Source organism: Peromyscus eremicus, chromosome 3 (genome assembly GCF_949786415.1).
Source record: "Peromyscus eremicus chromosome 3, PerEre_H2_v1, whole genome shotgun sequence".
In the NCBI taxonomy this organism is placed as follows: domain Eukaryota; kingdom Metazoa; phylum Chordata; class Mammalia; order Rodentia; family Cricetidae; genus Peromyscus; species Peromyscus eremicus.
This window is the reverse complement of record NC_081418.1, coordinates 134,054,383-134,081,829: the sequence shown is the minus strand read 5'-3', so window position 1 is coordinate 134,081,829 and position 27,447 is coordinate 134,054,383. Positions and strand designations below refer to the sequence as shown.

Below are 27,447 nucleotides of genomic sequence, written 5' to 3'. Positions count from 1 at the left end.
GCTTTAAAGTCAGTGGGGATCTCCCTATGCCCATTCACACCATGCCAGATACCAGAGGAAGATGGCAGCAGCAAAGATGGAAATGCAGAGATGCTCTGGGCCTAAGCTCTTGGAGCCATACCTATCTGAGATTTACCCATCAGGGTTTTTGTTTCCTGGTTGGCCAGCTCTCTGAACCTTAACTGCGACCTGCTGTTCCTCTGACATGGCCACTGACACACGTTCATGCAAAATACACACACACACACACACACACACACACACACACACACACACACACACACACACCTTTAGTTCGTGTTTCTAAGTTTTCTCTTACTTTTGTATCCAAACATACTGAAAACCATGGGTTTACACTATTACCCCATTTTGATGTAATACCATTACAGGTCTCATTTCTTTCCCAAATTTCAGCATTTCTAACCTATTTCTGTGAGTGAAAAATCTGTGTTCATTATCTCTATGGAAAGCTCTCAAGTGATAATCTCTTGGATGCTGCCCATCACCCTCCCACATCCTCCACTAAGTTGCCTGTCTCTCCGGGATGGGCTCCAGCCCTCAGGTCAAGCCTATGTCCCCTGAATGATGCCTTCCTCCCTTTAGCTGGATGTTCCCTCTCATATCAGACACCTTGCTGAAGTTCTCACATCAAGTGGGAGGAAGCCTCTTTACCAGGCTCATGCTCTGACTCCTGTTGCTAATCCCTGAGGAGTCTCCACTTACCCGCTGCGGCTTTAACACTCCACCAAGGCCACCTCCATGTGCAGAAGCCCTCATCCCCCTGGAAGGTACTGAGTGGCCACACAGAGCTATCCCTCCAGGTAGACAGCATCCTTACCTTGCCAGTCTCTGAAACCCATACCAGCTCTGCCTTCTGCACAGACATTCTCCTCAGCCTATTTGACCACTACACCCAATCCCAAGACATCCACAATCAGGCAAGGATGCTCTCCTTACCCTAATAGACACTAAGTTCCCACACTGAGATCCACCATAGGAATATGTTTTACCCATGTCTGGTCTACCCTCTGCGAAGATCCTTTCAATTTTCTGTGTCTTTGAATCAAACCCAGTATAGAGCCAACACTATGAATGGTGCCCTCTTCACCACAGATACTTTCCTCACCATGCACTGGTACCCTCCTCACTAAACACAGATGCCCTCCTTTCACTTCCAAATGTTCAGTTCCTCCATCAGGACCCTCTCCTCACCTACTTGCAGTTCTGACTCACCACGGGAAGTGACCTAATGAGTTCATACTCTCCTCACCATGCTGGAGCACAGACTCCCTACAAGTGACCATTCCATAGCATAGCTGCCCTCCTCACCTCTCAGCCTCTGACGTCTCACACCAGACCGCTGCTTGGAGACTCTCTCCTGAATCCAGACACTTTCTCACCAGCTTGCTGACATTCCCTTCAATGCTTGGACTCCAGTTCTGCTGTCAGGCCAGCCCTCAGCACGGTTACCCAGACCCTGGACCAGACCATTGCTGCCCCACACCTGACCCTTCCACAGACACCTGCCTTGCCCTCCCTACACCATTCTTTATTCAGTAAGTTACTAAGTAACTGAGGTGCTGCAAGGAAAGAAACCAGAAGTGACAGAATATGAACTCCTGTGTAATTTTCAAACCTATCGGGTATTTCCATGGTGATAAATATACCTGCATACCACTTCACTCCAGTCACAGATGCTCAGGGGTTTTACCCCCTCAGCAAAAATATATTTCTAAAGTTATCATATCCCACATACACTGGAATAAACCATGCACATATTCAAGTAGCTTCCATTGACAAATATTTCTCATTTGCATATGTCCTCAGGGTCTGGTTATGGGTCACTGAAATGCTGTTCAGCTTCTTTCCACATTTGTCATTTTAAAGACCAGATCATAGAGATTCACAGCTTCTTGTAAGTTGAATGTGTAGTAGCCTCCTGTGTTTAGATAATCAGATTCACTCTCATCCTATGGGCCAGTGAAAGTGACCTGGACAAATTAGCCAATTAGGGTTGACAACATACTCTATAAAAAGGAAGACTAGTCAAAGGCTTTGAAACTGTCCTTTTACAGAGGATTATGAAAGTACTTGGGAACCAGCATAGCATCTACATCTAATCCCTTTACTGTTTACTCAGGAGATGAGTTGTTATTGGGTTTTAAAATGGAACATTAGTCCCATTAGCAGAAAAGAGGTACCATTGCAACACAAGCATGAAATACTAAAACTTGTTGGAGAGATGGCTCAGTGGTTAAGAGCACTGGCTGCTTTTCCAAAGGTCCCGAGTTCAATTCCCAGCAACTATGTTGTGGCTCACAACCATCTCTAGAGGAACCTGATGCCCTCTATTGGCATAAAGTCATACATGCAGCTAGAGCACTCATATACATAAAATACTCAAACTTGCGTTTTACTTATCTCTGGTTTTGAACTAAATTAGTGTCATATAGGTTTAGTGTTAGGTGTCTCTCATGTACAACATGGGGTCTGTTGTGAAGCAGTGAGGGAGTGCCTGGGACAGTGATGGTGCACATTCTCCTGTTCACCCACATCTGCAGTCATATCATTTTACACATGACCTGTACAAGAAAGACTTTCTCTGGACTTCTAACCCGGTCATGGGAGGTGACCTCTCTAGTTCTTTGGAATCCCTGGAGCTATCGGGACATCTATTTTACCGTGGTAGGTCATGAAGCCTTATGCTGCTCAGGTCTTTCATAGTTCATGCTAACAAGATGATTCATGGTGGGAGCTCACCATTTCAGAAACACTGACCTTGTGATGAAAGTGTGAAGCCTTTGAGCCATGAGATGCTCACCCTGGCAGGGAAGTGATGCTGAAGGCTGAGTTCACTCTCTTATCAACCAAACACTCACACCTATATGATGAACCCTGACAAATCTCTGAACATCAGAGCTCAGATGAGTGCCCCCTGGTTGGTTATCCTGTATACTGCCACTCATTAACATTCTGGGAAGGAGATGCATCCATGGGGTCCATGGAAGCTCCCTATTTGGGACCCTCCCTGACCTCGCCTGGGATGTCCCTCCCTTTAGTTCTGCTCAGTATCTTTCTACATAACAAAACTATAATTCTAATAGAACATAATCATTAGTTCAGTGTGTCATCTTAGCAGCTCATAAACCTGCAGTTATCATGGGATCCTGGGACTCTGCAGACAGTTGACTTGAAGTAATGGCATCACTGGGAACTCCTGAACTTGAAGCTCGAGTCTGAAATGAGGACAGTCTCATGGAGGCATGGCCTGAATTTGTAGAATAATTTAATTAGTAAATGAAATGTTTTTGGCTATGGCTTACTAGAACAGCCATAAGAAATATTTTAGGGATAGCTGAGGAAATACAGGCAAGATCATACATCATACCAGAAAAGATTTTTAAATTTTCTAAGAGTGATAATGGTATTGTTTTGTTGTGCAATGAAAATTTCAGATGATAAATACTGAAATACTGACTGAAGTGTTATGTATCAAACTAACTCTCAAGTGCCCTATCAAATAACATGTGCATATATATACATACACAAACATATATGTATCAAATTATCAAAATGTCAATAATCACTACTATAAATGGTAATTATATGAGCATTGATGATACTATCCCTCAAATTCTGTTTCAAAATATTCATGATAAGAATTTGAAAAGGCTTCCAAAGTGTTAAGTGACATACAGGCTTCCATGGGACATGGGGATCTGCTCAGTGTCCATCCACAGGGCAGAGGCTGTTGAGGAAGGTCATCCAGCCCAGGATCAGCCACCATTAGAGGCCCACATCAGCCTCACTGTCCCCACAGCACCTGACACACTAGCCATGGGGACCAAGTTCCTGAATGGGTCCTGGTAGTGCAGGTGTTGGGAGACATGAGAAAATGCTGAGGGAAGGACACAAACTGCCAGAGAAAATGTGAGTAAGCACTGAGGATCAAAGCGACAATAGGTACCAATGTCACCCTGTCTGTCTGAATTTGCTAAAGAAGATCTTAAATGTTCTAACACCACACACACAAAAAACAGACAACAATGTTAGGTAATAGAGGGTGTTGTTAATCTGATTGTGGTAGTCATTGTATAATACATTTCCATATCAAGTCAAGACAGTGTAATGTAAATATACATGATTTATTTGTCAAGTATACATCAATAAATCCAAAGACAGAGGAACAAAGAGACAGGGAAAATGGCTAGAGGGACCACACCATACAATTCTATCATCAAATGAGACTTTATGAATCTAAGGATGGACAGAGAAGCTGGAGTGCTTCCACATATGCACAAAGGGATCCTGTAGAGTCTCTGGTATATGGGAAATTCTCATTATATAAAGAGTAAAGGATGAATAAATTAGTATATATGTGAACCAGTATTATCATATGGATAACTGTTGGCTGCCTACCTAAATTTCTATGGACATCTCTTCCACAAGAAGATCTTTCCAGATGTCTGTGTAATGCTGGATAAAAATGCAATCCATGTCATGGAGAATGCTTGATTCATAAGTATATTTTCTTCATCTGACAAACTGACTTCTGTATATCAGTGCAAGGGATGTCATTCCAGCCCCAACTAGAATATGGATGATTTATTATAACACATTGTTCGTTGTCACTGTTGGGGTCACCTGGGTGCCAGAACCTGGAAGGGAGAAAAGAGCATCAGGGTGTTTCCCACAGTGATGCTGGGAAAGAAAAAACAAGAGTAAGCAAGCCTCAGGATGCGGTGGGAATGTGTGGAAATCAGATTCAGGTGTGTACAAATCAACCGTTCTCCACCACCCATGTCTGACATGTCCCTGGAAACAGGGCCACTGCACTCAATGTTCTCTTAGCTTGTTACCTAACTGTTCTCCTAGAACACATCCCAGAGGCTACTAGGTCTTAGTACCTGGGACTGTCATTCCATGTGCTTATATGCTGAAAGGTCTCTCATTCTTGTGTTTTATTAAAGTTTTTTTTCCATTTTACAACAGTCTTATTTTAGAGACTGGAGAACTACTTAAAAGACCTAGATAATCCACTTATTTCTGTCATCTAGGACAAGTAACTTACTCTCCTGGATTCCCACCTGTCTCCTCTGAAGACTGAGAAGGACAGTAGCATCACTACCTGTTTCTCACCACAGAAATCAGGGTAGAATGTGGGAACATACTAAGACATTAGAGTTTTTAATAATTACATTAATACAACATACAACAATATCAGAATGTGGGCTTTTGATTTATGAGAAATAATCAGTTATGGTCTTGACATTAATTTTTATTATAACTATATTAATGAAAACTGGAGCGATAGCTCAGACATTAAGAGTGTTTGCAGCCTTTCCAGAAAATGGGAGAGTTCTGTTCCCAGCACACATATTTACACAGTCACACCACCTGCAACCCCAGCTCCAGGGCATCCAACACCCTCTTATGAGCTCCATAGGCACCCACATACACATGGCACACACTCACAGAGAGACACACAAATAAAAATAAATTAAAACCTATTTTTAATACATAGAGAGACGGGAAGCATAATGAAACCCACCATGATGTAAACCCCTGGTTGACTGCCCTGGGTACTTATCCTACACTCTTCAAACTCAATTTCCTCATCTCTCCTGGAGTATCAGTAACATGTGTCTCACAGGATGCCTTGATAAGGAAATGGGAATAAAGTAACTCCATCCCCAGCACTCACACCAGGAGTGAGCTGTTTTAGTTTCATAACCAACAGCTGGAACACCCTAAAGTCTTCTCATGCTACAGGAACCAGGACTCCTCTAGGTAACTCTAAACTCACGTAGAATTTTCATTGTATGGTGTCTGATCAACCCATCGCCACTGTCGGTGACCTGGATCCGAAAGCCCAATATAATAAGCAGCTTTAGGATTCAGGATCTTGGTGATGAAATCCTAAGAGGAAAGAAAGATACAGCATTCAGCCTAGATGGAGTGATTCTTTTTCTGTCATAGAATTTTTATAAGATCTTTTAAAAATTATTTTAACTACACATCATTACAATGTTCAATACAATGGACCTATGAAAATACATAATAATCAAATCCTAGTTCATCTCTCTAGCCCATTAAATATTTCTAAAATTATAGATTAATACACATTAATTATACATTTTAGTGGTAACTGTGATACTTTGATTGACTTTCTTCTGGTCACACAGAGATGAGAAGACAAAGAAAAGATCAAGGAATACAAGAGCCACCCACACCCCCAGGAGTGCCATCTTCTCCAGCTGACCAGGACACAAAGTCATCACTCAGAGGCCCGATTTCCATGACATTGGAAACAATCTCTGTCTATGATCATAATGAATTCTCATCTCAGACTCACTCCCCTCTTTTCCTCCCCCAACACCATTCTTGAAAGTTGTGAATAAGAGAATTTAGCAGATTTAATCATTCTCCATTCACAACCTCAGATATTTCATTTCTGATGGTTGGCTGTGACTCTCCTGATTTGATCCTCTTTCCCTAGTCAGCTCTGCGCCCTCCTCTGTTAGGCAGTGGGTACTACAGGAAGCATTAGAGTGCTGAAATCACACACTGCTCTTTCAAGCAGAAACATTTCATCCCTCCCTCCACCTCAGAGGTTGCATTTCTGTTGCCATGGTTCCTTGTGGGTTGTTCAGCTTCACTGAAGCAGGGCCAAGGTGTAGAATGCCAAGGCTGAAGCAACCTTTCTGGCTTCCTGATGGAAAGCCTTCTGCCACATCAGCAACACCCATGTCAACAAAACCCCCTCTTAGTAAAAAGAGGCAGACATCAGGCCAGGCCCAGGCCCCACTCTCTCCCAGGATGCACCTGCTCTTCCTGGCTGTGGATCACCATCAGATGAGCACCCATGCTGGAGCACTTCTCCTCACTCTCTCTCCAAGATGCCGTGTCAGTGGAAATGAAGTAGCATTGTGAACTAAATGGCTTCCAATTCTTTGGGCAACAGTTCCAGACTTTGTCTTTATTGGAAGGAAGGAAATGTAGGTACAAAGTACATAGTTTCAGTATTTCATAATACAAAAATACACCCAGGGCTCAGAAGAAAGTAACTCATCATACCAAGGAACCAAAAAAATTTCAAACTTAAAACAAAACAAAACAAGAGGTAATAGATGCCAAGAAGCAAGGTAAACTCCCCTCCAAGACTCTGGGAACATCAAGGAAGACGGAGCAGAAATAATTTAAGAGCCAGAGGATAGGAAGGAGTGCTGTCCTCTGGACATGACATGGTTGTTGCACATTACAGACTCACAGTGATGGTGAGCCACATGAGACTGAGCCCGTCACCTCCCCTTCCTAGAGTGAAAGATTGCAGAATGAGGAAGTCGTGCTCTTCAGTGATGTAGCCATGGATACATTGTTCTCACTCAAGTAACGAATCCCTAACCATGCTCATGCAGGAAGTCCTCCCTAAATGCAGTGAGTCGCAGAAAGCGAGACATGAAAGTAAGAGGAAGGGTGATAAAGGGGAGGAGATAAAAAGAGGATAATGGGGGGCTTTGATCAAAGAACGTTATATTTGTATGAAAATGTGAAAGAATATTTGACGAAGAAGCAAGATAGCAAAGATGTTAGAATTTTCTGAGCAAGCTTTAAAGCCAACCATGATAAAAGCAGGATAACCCTCAGGGTGCAATAGTGGCCTGCATACCTTGTAACCTTGTAACTAACAGCTCTCCAATTAGACTTAATACCCACTCAACAAGAGGGAAAGCATGCCTGGTACTAGAAATCCAACCAACTACCCAGGGCTAGTGAAGTCATAAATGTCGGAAAAAACCCTACAACTACCATGTTATTAAACCTGCAAGATCCCTAACTACATCCTGAATATTTGTCCTTACACCACAGGTAAGTGCAGTCCTCACTTCTCATCAAGGAGACTTCTCTTTGCAACAGACACAGACCATTACAGAAAACCATAACCAATCAAAGTACAGAGTCGTGGAGCCCAGTCCCAGGGGATACATCTACAAAACAACTCCAGCACCTAAGGTTCAGGGATCCTTTCAATAAGAGAGGGTGGAAAAAGTGTAAGATGGAGAGGAACAGGAGTTTACTCTGAGATTGTGTCTCCTAGGAATGTCAGAAGCTACACCCATAAAGTCTCACCAACATGAGTGCCTAATCATGAGCTGAACAAGGACAACAATAGACATGCCCACCTGGATGGGTGTGAGACAGGGAGTCTACAAGGCCCCAGCCCTACACAAAGAATGACAGGCAACTAAGGAATGCTGAGAGTGGGAGAAATAGTCTTCCTCAAGGAAGAGCACACCCTCTGGTTATCCAGTATCAAATGGTCAGCTCTGAAAACAAAAATGCAATTAACATTCTACACAATGAGCAGGCTGTACTATGGTGGTATTTTATTTGTACTGAAATGTGATTTTATTTGTATGTTAATAAATAAAGTTGCCCGGGGGTCAGAGCTATTAGAGCCAGCAAGAGCATGGCGGTGGTGGCGCACGCCTTTAATCCCAGCTCTTGGGAGGCAGAGCTAGGTAGATCTCTGTGTGTTCAAGGATACAGGCGGCATTGGAGACACACGCCTTTAATCTCAATACCAACCATAGAAGACCTGGAGGTCTGTACAGACAGGCAGTGATGAGTCGGTCATGTGGTTGGGTTTACAACCAATGAAAAGGCAGAACAGAAAGTCTATATAAAGACAAACACACAGGAAGTAGGTCTCTTGGCTGAAGAGGATAGCTGCAGCAGTGAAGGGTAAGGCTCTTAGCTCTGACCTCTTGGGCTTTCATCTCTGCATTGGCTCTGTGTTTCTTATTTAATAAGACGGTTACTTCTACACTGTACTTACTCACTTATTTTTTTCTTCAAGGAGAGCCTTTGGGAATAGATAGATGGATAGATGAGAGAAAGAGAGAGAGATAGGAGATAGATAAATAGATGAGAGATAGATAGATGTATATATGTATATAATATACACATATACGTGTACATATGTAGCAACAATTAATTTTTTAAAAAGAGGCCATGAATTTGAAAGAGCAAAAGAAGCATATGGGAAGGTTTGGATGGAGGAAGGGAAGGGGGGGGGGAAGTTATGTAATTATATTATAATCTCAAAAAATCAAAGACATCATTTTAAATGCTTCAGTGAAAAGATACAGACATCTTGGAAAAAACAAAAACCAGCAAAGAAGCAGATATAATAAGAATCAAAATGGAATTATTTTTACTTGAAAATCTGCAATACCCTTTTCAGAGGAACAATAGATGGGGCCAGGAACAGAATGGAGGGGACAGACAAATTGTCAAATAAAATAATAAAACTTAACAAAATGAAACTTAACAAAAGTGAAATACACAGAAAAGAATACAGCCTCATATCATGATCCCAAATGTGTATATAGAAGATAGCACAGGACCGAGATATGTGAAGTGTAAATGATACATGGGAAAGGAGAAATGAGGCACTCGGAGATAGAGACACCACTAAAAACAGGAGGAGTGTAAAAAGGCACTTCCCAACATGATGAAAATAAATCATAAGCCAGTAAATAAAACACTGAAAACCTAGAACTGATTAATACACTTCTAAATAATATATGTGCCAAAACATCAAAGTCTATTTTTAAAATGTATTTAACTGGGGCTGGGAATGAGGATCAGTTAGAGTGTTTGCCTAATGAGCAAGAAGCGCCAGGTTCGCACACCGTAAAACCAGATGTGGTAGTGAGCACTTATGATCCCAGGATAGGGAGGTGGAGGCAGGAGGATCCAAAGTTTAATGTCATCTTCAGCTACATAATGAATCTGAGGCCAGCCAGGCTGCATGGGACTTTATCTCAAAATAAAATTGACCTGAACAAAAATGAAAATACAAAATGTCAAAACTTGTAGGACACTATTCTTCAATAAAAGAATCCAGGGCTGCCCCGTGAAATAGCTGAGATGGGGATGGAGACAGATACTATCCATCATGGGTCTAGGACAGAGCCTTACTAAATCCCAGAAGTAAGGAAGCAAACAAATTGTTGAAAGAGATACGTCAAAAGGGCAGGAGGACCAATGGGAAGTGGCCCCAAAGCACAAAGACAGAAAACACCTAAGTATCAAATTATAATACAGAATAAATGTTTTCAGGTACATGCAGATATAAATCTCATATGCACGCAAATTTCAAAATCTTGTGTTGCTAGGTCTAATGGTTACTAATCCACATCTTAGTATATCCTGGAAATACTTAGGTAGGGCGCTTACACTCAGCATTTGACAACTGGATTCAAGGCACACTGAGTTTTACCTTCCATAGATACGTGGTCTTTCATACAATTCAATTTTGTGTGATTCAGTTGTTTCATAGTATTTTTTTCTTCAAGGAGATCAGAATACATTTGGAACAAAACTGGGGGAAAAGAATAAAAGATATTCATTTTCCTGGTAGCATTATAATTTTAGTCTTTACTCATGTCTTCCTACACACACACACACACACACACACACACACACACACACGCACACTTTTTGAATGGTTGGTTGGTTGGTTGGTTGGTTGGTTGGTTGGTTGGTTGGTTGCTTTTTTGAGACAGGGTTTCTCTATGTAACAGCCCTAGCTGTCCTGGAATCTGCTTTGTAGACCAGACTGGCTTCGAACTCACAGAGATCCACCTGCCTCTGCCTCCCGAGTGCTGAGATTGAAAGTGTGCACCACCACTGCCTGGCATTTGTTTCTTTGAGGCGATGTCTAGCTGTGTAGCCGAGACTCATCTCACACTCACAATTTCCCACCTCCCCTCCAGAGAACTGGGCCTGAACCCTCACACCTGGCTCCTAGTTAATGAACCAAACTGGCATGGTAATCCCAATTCATAACTAACTCCCAGACACAAATCGGGGAGCTAGGAAGCTGAGGGTGGATCAGGGAGGAATTACAGGAAAGAATGTGGGTGAATATGATCAGAATACATTGTATGAAACTCTCAATTAATAGAAATATCTTTTAAAAATAAAAAGGAAGGAAATATTTTTTGTCTGATTTGTAAAGAACATGATTTTTTTTTTAACTTGAGCCATCTGTTTAGAATTGGGGCTTTTCTTTTTCTCCATTAGACCCTATTTGCTCCTTGACCCCCTACATCCTGGCTGTTGCTTCTGCCATTTCACTAAAACCATCCTTGAGCCAATCATGATGGTGCCTACTTATAATCCAAAAACCAGGGAGGTAGAGACAGGAGGATTGCAAATCCCAGGCCATTCTGGACTATGTACGTAGTTCAAATCCAGTCTGGGCTACAAAGTGGGACAGTGATTTTTTTAAATCAATGAAATAGATTATCAATACTATCCAGGGCAGTCATTGTCCAGCTTGCTGTTGGCCTTGACCCCAGCTCTCTCCCTCCTCAGCTCTTAGGACACTGCTGTTTTGTCTCACCTTTCCTGCTGTCATTTCTTACTGTCTTTTATAATCCCCTCTCCCTCCAGCCACCCCTTTAGAAATGCAACACTCCCCACTGTCCGTAATTCTCCTTCCTTCTCAGACTTCTTTCCTCCCAACTGATGGCATGTATCCCAAGGTCTCACCTGCCACCTAAGTGGGAAGGACTGGGAAACCTCAGACCTTCCTCCTGACACCCAGACAAGTGTGTGCTCACTAAACATGGCACTTGAAGATAAACTCAACACACTCAAAACCCAAATCAACATCTTCTATCCTAAACCCGCACCTCGCCCTGTATTATCTACCTGCGTGAACACCTTCATCATGGCTGAGTCTAGTGAGTCCGGGTGTTGGAGCGACTCACTTCCGGGTCCCGTAGTCCCCAGTTCATCAAACCTCTTCCTCCTGGGCACTATCACTCTTACCATTCTCCAAGGACTGTCCTTGGGTCAGGCTCTGGTCACAGTTTTCTAGCTTGTCTTTTTAAACTTCTGGTTTTCTCTATTGCTGTGGGATGGTCTGTATGTCAAGTGTGCTGCTGATTGGTCAATAAATAAATCACTGATTGGCCAGTGGCCAGGCAGGAAGTATAGGCGGGACAAGGAGGAGAATAAAGCTGGGAAGTGGAAGGCTGAGTCAGTGCCAGCCACCACGATGACAAACAGCATGTGAAGATGCCGGTAAGCCACGAGCCATGTGGCAAGGTATAGATTAATGGAAATGGATTAAATTAAGCTGTAAGAACAGTTAGCAAGGGGGCTGGAGAGATGGCTCAGAGGTTAGGAACACTGACTGCTCTTCCAGAGGTCCTGAGTTCAATTCCCAGCAACCACATGGTGGCTCACAACCATCTGTAATGAGATCTGGTGCCCTCTTCTGGCATGCAGAAATACATGCAGACAGAACATTGTATGCATAATAAATAAATAAATCTTTAAAAAAAAATAACAGTTAGCAAGAAGCCTGCCACGGCCATACTGTTTGTAACCAATATAAGTGTTTGTGTTTAGTTGGTTGGGTCTGAGCGGCTGTGGGACTGGCAGGTGAGAGAGATTTGTCCTGACTGTGGGCCAGGCAGGAAAACTCTAGCTACACTCTGTTCCATTTTCATGCAGCTCTGACTGCACACTTCTGCATGTCTAATCTGACAGTTTCGACTCCCTGCCTAAAATTCTTCAATGGCTTCTGGCTGTGACACACTAGAAAAACGCAAACAATTTTCAATATTCCTATATCCATGCTTCATCTTACCAACCAATCATTCAAAAGCATCTCTGGCTACTTCCAAGTTGAGACTTGGAGGGGCATGACTAACTCTCACTATCCATCTCTGTGTCTAAGTTGTCCCATGAACAAAGATGGGCTATCCTGAATGAGAGAACTGGGGCCATATTGCTCCTGAAATTCCAGGTGACAGTCTCTTCCTCAGAAGCTATGCTGCATGTGCCTGGCCACATGTATGTGGATGGCTGAGTTCAAGAGAGCTGCAGGAACCTCCTGGCTGATGTCAATATAACCTGCCAAGCCACAAAAGCATGAAACAAACAAACAGCTGTTTTAATCTGTGAAACTTTAGAACTGTTTGTTAAGAAGCAAAAGAAAAACTGTTTACTAGCCGGGTGGCGGTGGTGGCGCACACCTTTAATCCCAGTACTCGGGAGGCAGAGGCAGACAGATCTCTGAGTTCAAGGCCAGACTTGTCTACAGAGTGAGTTCTAGGACAACCAGGGCTGTTCAGAAAAACCCTGTCTCAAAAAAACAAGACAAAAAAGGAGAAGAAAAGGAAGGAAGAAGAAAGGAAGTTTAATGGAAAAATCCAAATCCTTTTTTGGTTTGGAGACAGGGTCTTACAGCATAGCCCAGACTGACCTTGAACATACTATGCAGTCCAGGTTGGCCTAGAATTTGCAATCCTGCTGCCTCAGTTTCCCAAGTGCTAAGATTATTATAGGCATGCAACACTACGCCCAGCCCAAACTTTTTTCCAGTGCTCCACAACACTTTTCACATTCTGAGTCCTGTTTATGTTCACCACATATGGCTTCATTTCTTCTTCACTTGGTGTTATGTGTTCCAGACAAACTTTCTTAGTCTCCCCTGTATTTTCCCATTCTGTCATAATTCCAGGACACTGCTGTCCCACACAGGTCTAGATGTCACCTCCTCCAAGCCTACCACAGCCCTCTGTACTTACACCCTACCTGCACAGCGCTTCTTACACAATTTTGTAAATGTTACTTCACTTGACCACTCTCTAAATTTTTTAAGAACAGGGGCTATTGTTCTTTCTGGACCCTCTAACACACTGTCTAGCACACAGTAAATGAACATAACTAATTACTGAGGAGAAAGATAAAATACACAAAAATATACTAACTTTACACTTTTATTTTTCAGAGAAGTTCTCACTATGTAGACCAGGCTGGCCTAGAACTCACAGAGATCTACCTGCCTCTGCCTCCTGAGTGCTGGGATTAAATTAAAGACATGTGCCAACATGCCTGGCCATGCCTTTAAATTTTTTTAATAAATTCTGAAAGCCAATCTTATACAGAAATCCTCTATTTTTTAAATTGGCTTCGATCTCACATAGTCAGGAGAAGGAACAAAATAATTAGGAGTTACACTGGAGCACTCACTGTCCCTGGAATAGTTCTGTCCATCTCTTCTCATCCTATCATTCCAAAATATGAGTGCCTGTGTGTCCAATGGGGCTGGCTTCTAAATGTTGCTGAGAAAATAAAGATTCATCCTCAGTACTGGAGCCTAACACAGATGCCCCAGGATTTCACTCTGTGACTCCAACAAACATGAACTTGCTTCTCTAGTGAGAATAAATGACTTTTACAGAAGAGTTATTCTGAAACAGAGGAAATTCCCAATGTCATCTGTCTCCCCAGAGAAAGCTTCTATCTCAGGTTTCTTGGGAAAAGCACTGATAATTATCTGTTTCTAATGGATGTCTCTCTTTGTGCAAGATGGGCATTGCTTACTTATTCCGTCAGCATACTTACTGATCAGAGCAACAGAGGATAAGATTGCCATCAGCAGGAAAAATATCAATGAGGAAAGAAGCAGTGTGGGAAAGCCAGGACTACTTTTGTGAATGGTGGTCTTCTTTGGAGGAGCTAAAGGAACAACCAAACTAATTAAATCAGTAATGAATTGTCATTTCTTCTTCCCCATCTTCTTCTTTTCTACCATGAAATATTAATAGTATAGACTCTTGAAACAACACAAAAACTAAGAAACAATGATGTCCATTGGAGAAAATTGAAGCACAATTTTCTACCAGTGACAATAACTCATTAATACTGATATTTGAGAGACACATGTGAGTGCAGATATATATCTTTTCATGGAGTTTTAAGTGTATATACATGTACGCATATTTCCCCATATGACTGACATATCACAGTCACTCATTTCTGCTCTGTTATTTTCCTTCACATTCTATCATGAACATTTTTCTGTCACCACATTTTCTTCTTTAACATTTTTTATTTTGGCTACATAGTACTTCATTGCATATTCAAATAATCTCCCAAACTGCTTCCAATGTTACTTTAAAGCATGCAAAAACAGAGAAGTCTGTATAAGCATATTTCACATGTTTAGGATATGGCCTAAGGTTATCTTTTTAGCTACTGTCTCTCTTGGTCAGAAACCATTTTCTGGGTTGAAGGGGACCAAGAAGGGGAGAGGTATAAAAGGGAGGGAGAAAGAACCAGAGAGTAGTCAGGGGACAAAGTATCACAGCTTCTTTTGCATTTGCTGGATCTGGAGGTCACTATGTATAAATACATATGTTAACATGTGACATGAAACCCGTAAGGAGGAATGTTTCAGGAAGGGAAAGGGATGAACAAGAGTGGGGAAGGAGGGTGGAGGAGGGATAGGTGTATACACAAGGGATATGATGTGTTTCATATTGGTTTGCACACTAGTTAAAAAATAGTTTTAAAGTATAAAATTCTCTAAGAAATAGCATAGGCTCTTGTAACTGTAGTAACAGAGCTTACATGCAACATGCGTGTGGTCCTGCATCCATCCCCAGGATGAGTGAAGAAAGAGACACTCAAACTGTCCTTCAAGATAAAACTACCCCCAAACACAAACTAATTTCTTAAAGTTATAATATGCTGTCAAGTAAATAGAAAATTAAGAACTTCAGTATTACATCACATGAATTTATTTTCATGGAGAAAATATAGTTTTACATACATCGAAAATATGCAGTAGAATTCAGGCTTTCCCTAAATGGCGAGAGTAAAATGGTATCGTGAACTTTCTCCTTTCCCATGGAACAAGGCAACAGCCCTTTCAGGCCTCCCCACAGACAGTTCAACCAGCTGAGACTCGGGTCTCCCATATACAGCACTCAGTCAGCCTGCAGCAAAGATCCCCCAGGCTTGCTCATAAACACTCCTTTCTTCACCTGGCCAGTAGCTTAGACCACCAGAAAACGAGGTTGCATTGTTCTGGAGGTGGGGGAGGTTTACCTGAAGATGAGTCTGAGATAGTGCCTGAGGAAACAGGTTGCGTTTTGAAGTTCACGTCTGTATAAATGTTTGGTGAAGCCATATTGAGAAGAGACCTGCTTTCTTCAGAAAACCTGTGTCATTCTTAATTTTTTTTCTTATAAACAAGAAATAAGAATGATGATAATTATCCCACCATCAACTAGAAGGTGCAGAGGCACTAAGTGGGCAAAGAACCTCTGAGAGCACAACATGAGAATTTAAAACCACGAGGTGGAACTCTCCGGGCCACAGACAGAGAGGCCCGATCCCCACAGTCAGAATAAAGACTCCCAAGCTTGAAAGCTGCTCATGTGGATATGCAAATACTGTGGACAGCCGACTGAAACCAGGGAAGGGAAGAAACAGGAAGGAAAGGAAAAGAGGAACCAGGCAATGGAGAAGTGTGCCCTGAGACCCGAGCGAGCTCCATGCACTCTGCAGCAGAGTTCGTGTGCTTCCACGAGCAAACACGATTTCTGAAGAAGCAGCCAGCATGAGCTAACACTGCTAACCCTACAGCCACAGCATCCTCTTTAGCTGGACAGCCGAGTTCTGGGCATCACATGCTAAGATGCTCCTTGACCTCGGCTCCTTTCCAGCTCTGTAGAATGTGCACGACTGTAAGATCGGAGCAGATTTTCTAAGTCTCTCTGGCTCTCAACGTCTGCAATGTGATCCTTCCTCGTGGGAATGATGCGCTCCGAAACCAAGCTAACACCCTGGGAGGGGCTCTGGACTTACTTTTCGGCTGTGTCAAGTTCCTTGCTTTGCTTTTCTGGTTAAGGAGGAGTTCCGGTGTCAGCCGCCTCTTCCAGCTGTTCTTCTGCTTTCTCCTGATTGATTATTCCATGGAGATTCCGGCAGACTGTGCCTGGATATCATCTACTATCCTCACTCACGCTGAGCGCTGCTTTTGAGTTACCCGCAGCCAGCAGTGCTCCACACACCCAGTGTCTCGGGTTGGTTCTCTTCTTCACGGGAACATTAACCCTTATATGTCTTCCCTGCTGAGGCAACACAGTTCTTTTCAACTCAAGAACAAGAGGATATGCTTCATCAGGTGCTGCAGGCCGCAGGAATCTATCGTAAGAACTCAGCTGGTTATGGCAAAGTCACTACCTGGAGGAATCAGGGAATTCCTCCAGAGGAAGCCAAATCCCAAGGAGTTTTTGGTGTTACTTAGCTTGTTATATATCAGCTGTCTTCTGTTATGAAAATCATGTGTGCCTTCATAGTTTTCCCAATTGACTTTTCCCTAAGAAGGGCTAACAGTGTGGACTGATCACTCTCTAGATATACACATTCCAGGTATTTGGAGAACAGCCTCAGGAAAGGCTTTCTCTGGAATCAGATATCTCCCTTGGCCACTTTCAAGGACTAGCAGTAATAAAAGTCCACATGCAAGTCTCCTGATTTAAGGTAAATTCCACAAGGAGACACCACCTAGGTCAGGTGGACGTTAAGTAATAGCTTTACACAGTTCAGCTCGGACCCTCCTTTCTTACAGCCTTACTAACTTTTTAGACCGCTAACTCCTTACCTAACCACTTCTAGGAATATTTAGATAACCTTCTGCGCTGACAGCTATGCTCAGCCAGAACCCCAGTTCATGCCTCCCTGTAATTATCATCATTGGCCGCATCTGGCCAGGTCCATCCCCAGATGGAGGAAAGTACCTTATCAGAGATACCTCTGTACTCTCTAAGAACAGACTTAAGCATCCAGCCTACCCGTTTGAGAAGGCCTGGCGGATGTGCCAATTAAGCTTTACTTCCTGCTTTCCCAAACCTTACCTCGAGTTCCAGATCTCCCTTTAACTATCACCAAAGGCATCTAGCTGTACACAGGTTGCCTAGTGACTGAGCACACTTTCCCCCACCCTGCAGAAAAACGGCAGATAGCTTGGACAGATAGGAGCCACAGAAAAAAAGAAGACAGTTTTATTTTCTCCCATTGACCTAGCAACTTATAGATTTTTTTTTTTTCGGTTTTTCGAGACAGGGTTTCTCTGTGTAGCTTTGCGCCTTTCCTGGAACTCACTTGGTAGCCCAGGCTGGCCTCGAACTCACAGAGATCCGCCTGGCTCTGCCTCCCGAGTGCTGGGATTAAAGGCGTGCGCCACCACCGCCCGGCTAGATTCTTAACATTTTCTACCAATCACGTTTAAGACTATAGTTGAGCACATAAGATTCCCTCTTCTTAGATATTACCCGAATTTAGTCTTTAGTTAATTCATTTCCCCATTGGTCACTTCCCTTTGGGGTTGCAAATGATAATTAACGGTTATTGCCTCTCAATGTGATTCTTATCACCCCTCCGTTTGACCCTGGAAGCCTGGCTTTATATACCAGGACTTCCAGGGCACGGAGAGACAGAGAAGAGAAAAGAGAATGGAAGAACTAGATGGGTAAGAACTTGAGAGGAACAAACTGAGATGGGGAAGAACTAGGTTGATGGGCTAGAAGAGAGTACTAGAGGAACGAGATGGAAGATGAGGAAGAGTCAGATTGGAAAGCCCTAGCTGGGTAAGAACAAGGTGAAAAGGACCTAGATGAGGCAGAATTAAGACGAGAGAATTAAGATAGAACTTAAGAGGGAACAGTAGATAAACAGAGAGAAATCAGGCAAGAAAGGAGCTAGGCACAAGAACAGAACTGAAGCTGTGTATATGTGGATGTTATGCCAGAGGAATTAAAGCAAGTGGACTATAGAGCTCGGAGTGATGAGATTCTATTTCCTGAAAATAGTCCTCACCGTTCGTAGTTCTCTCCTGAGCCCTGGGATGTACAATATTAAGGCTGGTCCCTCTAATACTAGACAAGAGTCAGGCTTGACTGTGAAGCACGGGTCCCCCACCACACACCCTCCACACTGTGGGGCTGGAGGGGACGGGCCTTCCAGTAATGTGGCAAAGTTGCAATAAGCAAGAGAAACCACAGAAAATCTCAGAAGTAGACACTGGAGGTGTGGCAAAAAAAGGCCAAATGCTAGCAAATCGATAAGCATTCTTAAAATACCTGAAACTCAGAAAACAAACAGTATATATAGATATATATAGAGAGAGAGAGAGACATATATACATATATACATATATCTATGTATACACACACACACACACACACATATATATTTGGTTTTTTGAGACAGGGTTTCTCTGTGTAGCCCTGGCTGTCCTGGAACTCACTCTGTAGACCAGGCTGGCCTCGAACTCAGAGATCCACCTGTCTCTGCCTCCCGAGTGCTGGCATTAAAGACATGGGCCACCACCACCCGGCAACATTAAATCTCTTAAACTGAGTGCTATGAAATATTTAAAAAGGCATCCAAACAACTAGCTCAGAATAAACCAATGAACCATCCACCAAACCAAGGGAGGGCCAAGCCCAAGAAGGAACTCTTCAACATCCACCCAAGAAGGCAGTGATGGATGGCTGGGCACAAGGGTCCCATGCAGGCACCTGATGCCAATCTGGGGAATTTCTCCAGTGAAAATGAACCATCTCGGGATCCCACATCCAACTACCAAAAACTGTCAACCCAAAATGACAGCTCTCACCAAAGGGAAATAAGTGACAGATTCTGGAGCCAAATGTAAGTAGCAGTGATCTGGGAACATGGAGTCACACTATTCCCAATATCACGTTCTAATGTGCTGACAATTTCATAAAGCTTTTATAGTTGTGTCACAGAGGAGAGACATAAACCAGAGTGCTTTCAACTGCACTGGTAGTCTAGGGAAACGGCTCAGCGGTAAAGAGCACTTGTTGCTCTCGCAGAGGACTAGGGTTGGTTCCTAGCACACACATGGTAGCTCACAACCATCCTTAACTGCATTCCAGGGCATCAGACAATGGGGATCTGTCAACCTCTTTTGACCTCCAGAGGCACCAGGCACGCGATGCACATACATGTCTGCAGGCAGAGCACTCACAAATACAGAACACATAACATTGTTAAGCGTTTTATTTTATGCGCATGGGTATTTTGCCTGCATGTATGTCTGTGCACCATGTGTAGGGCACACTGAGGTAAGAAGGAGGCATTGTATCACCTGGAACCAAAAGGTTTATGTAACAGTCACAAGGAGGTTAGGTAAAACACAGACGTGGGTAATGAATGATTAATAAGGGGTCTAAAAAATTCCAAAAATGCTGAGGCTGCAGCATTTCAAATTCCACAGTCATGTGAGTTCAACCAATCAGCCCTGGAGAATCTCCAACACAGGTGATGCTTTCTTCCTGAGAACTTCAGCTCACAAAGTCAAGAGGGCATCTACGTGATAGGATGGTCAGGTACAGGAAGACCAACTTCAAACAGGGTGAGAAGGGCATCATGCCGAGGGTGGGAATGTGAAAGCATTGAATCAGGACTGCACAAAGTCTGGAAGCCAAAGCAGAGGAACATTCTCACAGACTCCAAGCTGCTCACAGATTGGAAAGAATCTCACAGAGGTAAGGTGAACATATAAACCCCAAAGGAATGCACAGAGAAATGGCCAGCATCCGAGACTCCGCCTGGGAAGCATATGCCCCATGCCAGGTCCATCAAAGGAAGATGGGTTTTGAGCCCCCTTTTATAGTAAGAAGTAAGCATTAGCCATGGACAAAAGAATTTTTACAATTTCTAAGTTCAAACTTAGAGACATATTGCATTTTAAGATTTACAATTTCCGCTAACAAGGTTTCAGCTAATTGATGTTTGCAAAAAAAAAAAAAAAAAAAAAAAACCTGCAGCTTTCCTGATACAGCTGGTTTTCCATGGCAGGGAAGGATACGAAGCAACGCAAAGCAGATAGTCACATAGGGGCATTTGGTTAAAGTTTTATCAGATGGGATGGGATGTCCGAGGAGTCACATAGAACTCAATAAAAGCTAACTTTGGTCCACGGCAGTTGCCAGCTATAAGGGACAAAGGGGTTGTCATGAAAAGCTAACCCCTGGCTGCAGAGAGCCATTGTAAAAACTAGCATTAGGTTCCTGACAGAGCTGCCAGTCACAAAGCAAAGACACCTCAGTTAAAAGTTCATCCCTGTTTGCTGACAGAGCTGATGGCTGTCAGCTTCCTTCTCTTTAGGCTTATAACTTTATATTCCTGTATTTCTATCTTCCTATTCCCAGACCCTTCATTTCTTTGGTCATGGTGTTTTATCAACAGCAATAGAAAAGTAACTAATATACACAGAGCAAAATGGCTTTGTAGGGTAAGTTTTGCAGTGTTATTTCCCTGTATATTTTATGGGACACTTTGGGAAATATTCTTATTAAATGATCCTTAAAAGTCTGGTAGAATTCAGCAATGAACCCATCTGCTCTTGGGTTTTTCTTTGGGAGAAATGTTCACTACTGTTTCACTCTGCTTGTTACAGTCTGTTTAAATTGTTTCTTTCTATTTTAATTGTTTATCTCTTCTTGCTTTCATTTTTGGTAGGTTGTGTACATTCAGAGATTTATCCATTTCTTATTGGTTTTCTATTTCTAGAATTTTGAAATATACGTCTTCAAATTTCCCTAATAAGCTTCTGGGTTTCGTTGAAGTCCATCGTAAAAACTCCTTTGTGTCTAATTTTGTTTGGTTAGTTCAACGAGGGGTTTCTCAATCTTGCTAACTTTTTGAAGAACAAACTATTTACTTCTATGTATTACTGTCTTAGTCTCGTTTCACTAATTGCTGCCCTCACCGTTGTGACTTCTCGTGGTTACTGCATTTGGGTTTGGCGTCTTGTTTCTTCTACAGCCCTGGGGAGCATGGCTAGATCACTGTTGGCAGTCTCCTGCATTGTTTAATTCAAGCTCTTATAGCTGTAAACCTCACTCTTGGGGCTGCCTTGGCTGTTTCTCAGGGAACATGCAGATTGTGCTCTTTTTCATGGTTTCTAGGAACATTATCTACTTCTATCTCCCCGTCTCTCTGTATGTGTGTGTGATGCATGTGTGTGTGTGTGCACGTGAAGGGGGTTCCACGAACATGTGCAAATGTGTGTGGCCGCCAGAGGTCAACATCAGGCTTCCTCTGTTGATCTTCACCTTATTTTTTTAAGACAGCATCACTCATTAAACCTGAAGCTCACCATATCAAACCTTAGCTGGCCAAGAAGCCCCAGGGGGCCTCCTGTCTTCCTCTTGGCGGTAGAACCGTAGGTGATACCACCAAACCAAGCTTTCCTTGTGGTCACTGGGGATCAAAGCTCAGGTCTTTATGATTGTACTGCAAACACTTTACCAGCTGAATCATCACCCAACTCCCTTGTGCTGGCTAGCTTTTTGTCAACCTGGCACAAGCTAAGAGTCATCTGAAAAGAAGGAACTTCAATTGAAAAAATGCGTCCTTAAGATCAACCTGTAGGCAAGCCTATGGAGCATTTCCTTGATTGATGTGGGAGGGTCCAGCCCACGGTAGGTGGTGCCACCCCTTTGCAAGTGGTCCTGGAGTATATAAGACAACAATCTGAGCAAGCAAGGTGGGCCAAGCCAGTAAGCAGCACTCCTCCGTGGCCTCTGCTTCAGCTCCTGCCTCAAGTTTCCCGCCTTGAGTTCCTGCTCTGACTTCCCCGAATGATGGACTACAAAATGTAAGATGAAATAACCCTTTCCTGCCTAATTTGCTTTTGGTCATGATGTTTTATCACAGCAACTGAACCCCTAACTATGACATCCATACTTCTATGAGAGGGATTTTTCTTCTCCATCTCTTGTTACATCAATTACTCCCTGTTCATTCAAAAGCTTGTTGTTCAATCTCCAAGTATTTGTATGCTACCGATTTCTAACTTTATTACTTTGTTGTCTGATAAGATACAAGGAATTATCTTAACTTTTTTGTGCTTTTTAAGGCTCATTTTGTGGCCTATAATGTGATCAGTTTTTAAGATGGTTCCACGGGCTGCTGAGAAGAATTATTCTCTATCTATTTGATTGGATCATTTGTAGACAGCTAATAATCCAGTTGGTCTTTGCTGTGCTGAAGTTTCTTTGCTGATTTTTAGTTTTAAAGACCTGTCTAACTATGAGAGTGGAGCACTGAAGTCTCCCCTATTACTGTATCAGGACCCTCTGTGAGTTCTGGTGTTTGCTTGATGAAATTGAGAGCCACAGTATTTCATACATAAATACTTACAACTGTTAAATCTTCCTAATGAATCATTTCCCAGCCTGGACCAGCAGGTCATTCTTCAGTGACAGGCTCCTGAGAGGAAGGACCAAAGGATGAGAGAATAATAAAGGAGACCAGAAAGTTTGGGGTGCGTCTTGCCCAAGCTGATAGCCATGCAAGCATGTTCATCAAGCACAGCATCTTATATACAGTCTGCAGGGGGAGAACGGGACAGAGTCAACAGAAAGCCATCACACAATGAGACAGTCAGCCGGAAGCTCATCAAACTGAAGGTGTGCAAAGGGAACAAGGATATCTCAAATGCATCACAAACCAAGCACACGGCAGTTTTGGAAGTGATAACCATAGCCCTTTAGGGGTAAGAGTTGAGTTCCCAAAGTCTAAAGCCACGGCTCCCCCAAGACCACGGCCCCAGGCCAATACAGCCTTGACAAGCATGTTCCTGGTTTTAGACAAGGAACTTTTTGGTTCATCTAGTCCTCTCATCAAATGTACTGTCCTGCGTTCTTGTGGGTGAGACTCTTTCTCTCCTTCCTCAATGTACAGTGAGGCAGGAGAAAGGATAGGTGGGGCTGGCAAGCAGAAAGAATTGATAGAAGAAGGAGGAGCCAGAGAAGGAGGAGGACATCAGGGGCCAGCCACCCAGCTACACAGCAAGCCACGGAGTAAGAAACAATGAAAGGTATACAAAAATATGGAAAAGTAAAAGCCAAAGGCAAAAGCTAGACAGGATAATTTAAGTTAAGCAGAGCTGGCTAGAAACAAGCCAAGCTAAGGCTCCGTGTGTGATTTATTTGGGAGCTGGGTGGTGGCCCCCCAAAAAAGTAAAAAACAACGAACAACAGACATTTAATGGGTTTTTTTCTTGTTTTGTTTTGTTTTGTTTATCAAAAACGTAGGAAATGGGGCTAGGGACAGCTCAGTAGAAGAGTGTTTTTCTAGCCTATGTGAGACTGGGGTCAATCCTCAGCATCACAAAGAAAGCTGGTGGGTAACAGGGTCACCAAGAGCACTGGTTAAATATATGACAGCACATCCGTGTACTGAGGACCCGGTCAGATGCTGAAAAGAATCATCTGAGCATTAAGAACATAAACAGGGCTGAGGGGATTGCCCAGCAGACACAGAATTTGCTGCACAAGCCTGAGGACCTACGTTTGGATCCCCAGCACCACCTAAGAAGCCGGGTGTGATGGTGTGCACTTGGAATTCCAGTGCTGGACAGGCAAAGACCACTGGGCAGCCAGTCTACCCAGTCAGCCAGCTCCAGGTACAAGAGAGACCCTGTCTGGAAAATAAGTGGAGAGTGATTGAGGGAGACACTCAACACAAGCCTCTGGTCTCCGCACATACGTGTACCCACATACACACAGAGACATGTACGTACATACACAGCAAAATAAATCAATGCATGTGAATATATAGGCACAGGAAAGAGTCCAAAACATTTTAAGTTCTAAAGTAAAACTTATTTTAGTGTAATTTTTATGTAAGAATATTTATGTAGCTAGTTACACAGAAGCACACAGAAACTGTTATAAAACGTATCGAGACTTTGCAGCCGTCCGCAGTAACTGCAGACTCATAACTGGTCAAAGTTCTGAGAATGATGGCTGCTGAGTGTCCAGCCACACACAGGACATCTGTGTCACCACCACCCCCAAGGTCGCGGAACATCTCAGGAAGGGAGGGGCGATCTAACAGCCAGAGGAGTAGGTGTATGGAGGAGGGTTGGCACTGGCTTCTGCTCTCTTGAATTCAGAGCAACTGGGATTACTGTATAAGACTAGAGACCTGAACCGGGGAGAGACAGACTCCTGAGGCCCTGCCCCTCCCTAAGGGTTTTTATGCAGCCAATGGTCAGTGGGAGAGGGAGGGACATATTCTTCGGTGGTGTGCCCACTAGCAAGGTGCCCATGCTGCTATACACAAACCCTCACCCATGCTCCTGTAAGCATCCCTAATGAAACTCACTGGGTCATTTAAAAAAGACACAAGAGTAGAAAGGATATCAGAAGAAGGTGAGTGACAAGATAAGGTAAGAGAGGATGTGAATATGCTCTAATACATTATGCACAAGTGTGGAGATGTCACAAAGAAACCCATTATTATATTAATTAATATATGCTAACAAAACCATTTTAAAGGCATAAAGAATACATCCCAAATTACCAGCATCAATTGACTTTGCAACTGAATTATAAACCCATTAGTGGATCAAGCCACTGATCATGACACAGCCCCTGTACTGGCTGGTTTGTGTGTCAACTTGACACAAGCTAGAGTCATCAGAGGAAGGAGCCTCAGCTGAGGAAATGCCTCCATGAGATCCAGCTGTAAGGCACTTTCTCATTTAGTGATCAATGGGGAGAGCCCAGCCTATGGTGGGTGGTGCCATTTTGTTGTAGAATATTATTTTAAGGTGTGTTACTCTTGTTTATGCTGCATTTCTTTAACTCTGTGAAGCTGTGTTACTTTGCCTGTCTAAAACACCTGATGGTCTAGTAAAGAACTGAACAGCCAGTGGTGAGGCAGGAGAAAGGATAAATAGAAGGAGAAATCTAGGAGGAGAAAGAAGTAGCCAAAGAAGTAAGAGGACTCCGGGGGCCAGCCACCCAGCTACACAGCAAGCCATCAAGTAAGAATAAGATTTACAAAAGTAAGAGAACAGGAAAAGTCCAGAGGCAAAAGATAGTTGGAATAATTTAAGTTAAGAAAAACTGGCAAGAAACAAGTCAAGCTAAGGCCAGGCATTTATAATTAAGAATAAGCCTCCATGTGTGATTTATTTGGGAGCTGGGTGGCAGGCTCCCCAGTAGAGTAAGAAACAAACATTTTGGCGGACCAACGTGGCCCTCATATCCCTAGGACCTGAGAAAGCTAAAAAGAAAAAAAAAAGGGACATGACTCCTTTAAGAGGCGCTGCTGTTCAGCTGACAGCACTAAATAAAAATGGCAAGCTAGGTAAAAAAACACTTGCGGCAAGAGAGGTACCAGCTTCCATAGCTAGGAAGGTTTAATACAGTTCTCCATCACCGTCTCAAACCTCCAACTGGCTGCTGCGAGTTTCATGCTTGGCTTTCATGACCTGAGAAGTGGGCGGAGCCAGCTGAGAGCCACATACGGAGGATCCAGGTGTAGGTAAGCAGTTTAAAGGTTTGCTCATACGGTCAAAAAAGACTAGAGATATGCAGTAAAGAGATCCAGACGGAAAAACCTCTAAACAGGTTACAGTGTGTTTAACCATGTGTGTAGGCTTAAGAAAGAAAGAAAAAGCGTATAGTCATAGAAAAAAATGAATAGTTTATAAAATAAAGTCTTTAAAGAAAGAGTAAAGAGCAAAAAACAACCAACACCACCATCTCTGGGCTGCTGGTCCTGAAGGTAGGCTGAGAAAGCTATGGGAAGCAAGCCAATAAGCAGCTCCCCTCCATGGCCTCTGCATCAGCTCCTACCTCCAGGATCCTGCCCTGCTTGAGTTCTTGTCCTGACTTCCTTCAGTGATGAACAGCGATGCTGAAGTGTAAGCCAAATAAACCCTTTCCTCCCCAACTTGCTTTTTGGTCATGGTGTTTCATTGCATCAATAGAAACCCTAAGACAACCCTCATGGCCCAATTACCTCTCAATGTGTGGATCACACTGGGCACACTTCACATCCAAACCCTAACACCATCATAGTTATTTGGAGCGGAAAGACCAGACAATGCAGGGACACTGAGGAACAAAACAGAACTGAACGTAACTGAATCAGAATGGCTGCAATATGAAGACGAATCGGGGTGTTTCCTTTTTTAATTCAAGCACATATAACGGCCAGAGTCAAATGTTACATACCATCCCTTTAGGTGCACGTGGGTAAAGTTGCACTTAACTTCTCTATGCTTGAGATGTAGGTAACCATACAACACCTTAGAGATTCTGTGGAGACTGAGATAGCTCGTAAAGCATTTAGCTAGTGCCTAACAAGGAACCAATGATCCAAAAAAGTAGACAGGCTGCACTTGGTTTGGGGTTTCTGGGTTTCTGACTTTCTGGGGGGTCCGCATGGGATACAGAATAAAGAGTGTCGTCCTCGAGGTACGTTCAGTCTCCCTAAGCTCGGTGTATGCAGTTTGTCCCCCAACACCTCTTACTCTCCTTTGTCCCTTATCCAATGACTCCTCCACTCCATATCCCAGAGGGTACCGCTCAGATGTGGAGCGATGCTATGCTCTAACACCATCCCACTTCCTACTGTGGCAGCCAGAATGAGACCTGCCATCCCGGCGCATGCGTAGGGGGTGGGTGGGGCTGTGCCATTAGTAGTGGTGGCAGATACTTACATAGAGTTTACCACGTACCAAGCATCACTCCATGCACTTCAGTTATTACAATCGATGATGAAACCTAC

General features: G+C 43.2%; 1 protein-coding gene across 1 annotated transcript; it reads right to left on the bottom strand.

Moving 5' to 3' along the window:
- Positions 1-4,157: 4,157 nt before the first annotated feature.
- On the bottom strand, positions 4,158-16,245 carry LOC131906096 (C-type lectin domain family 4 member A-like). The gene is made up of 6 exons (XM_059256886.1): positions 15,925-16,245; positions 14,437-14,550; positions 10,289-10,390; positions 6,826-6,977; positions 5,807-5,919; positions 4,158-4,658 (listed from the first exon to the last, which is right to left on the bottom strand). The coding sequence occupies exons 1-6, from the start codon at positions 16,004-16,006 to the stop codon at positions 4,517-4,519; spliced, it is 705 nt and encodes a 234-aa protein (XP_059112869.1). The 5' UTR covers positions 16,007-16,245; the 3' UTR covers positions 4,158-4,516.
- Positions 16,246-27,447: the final 11,202 nt, after the last annotated feature.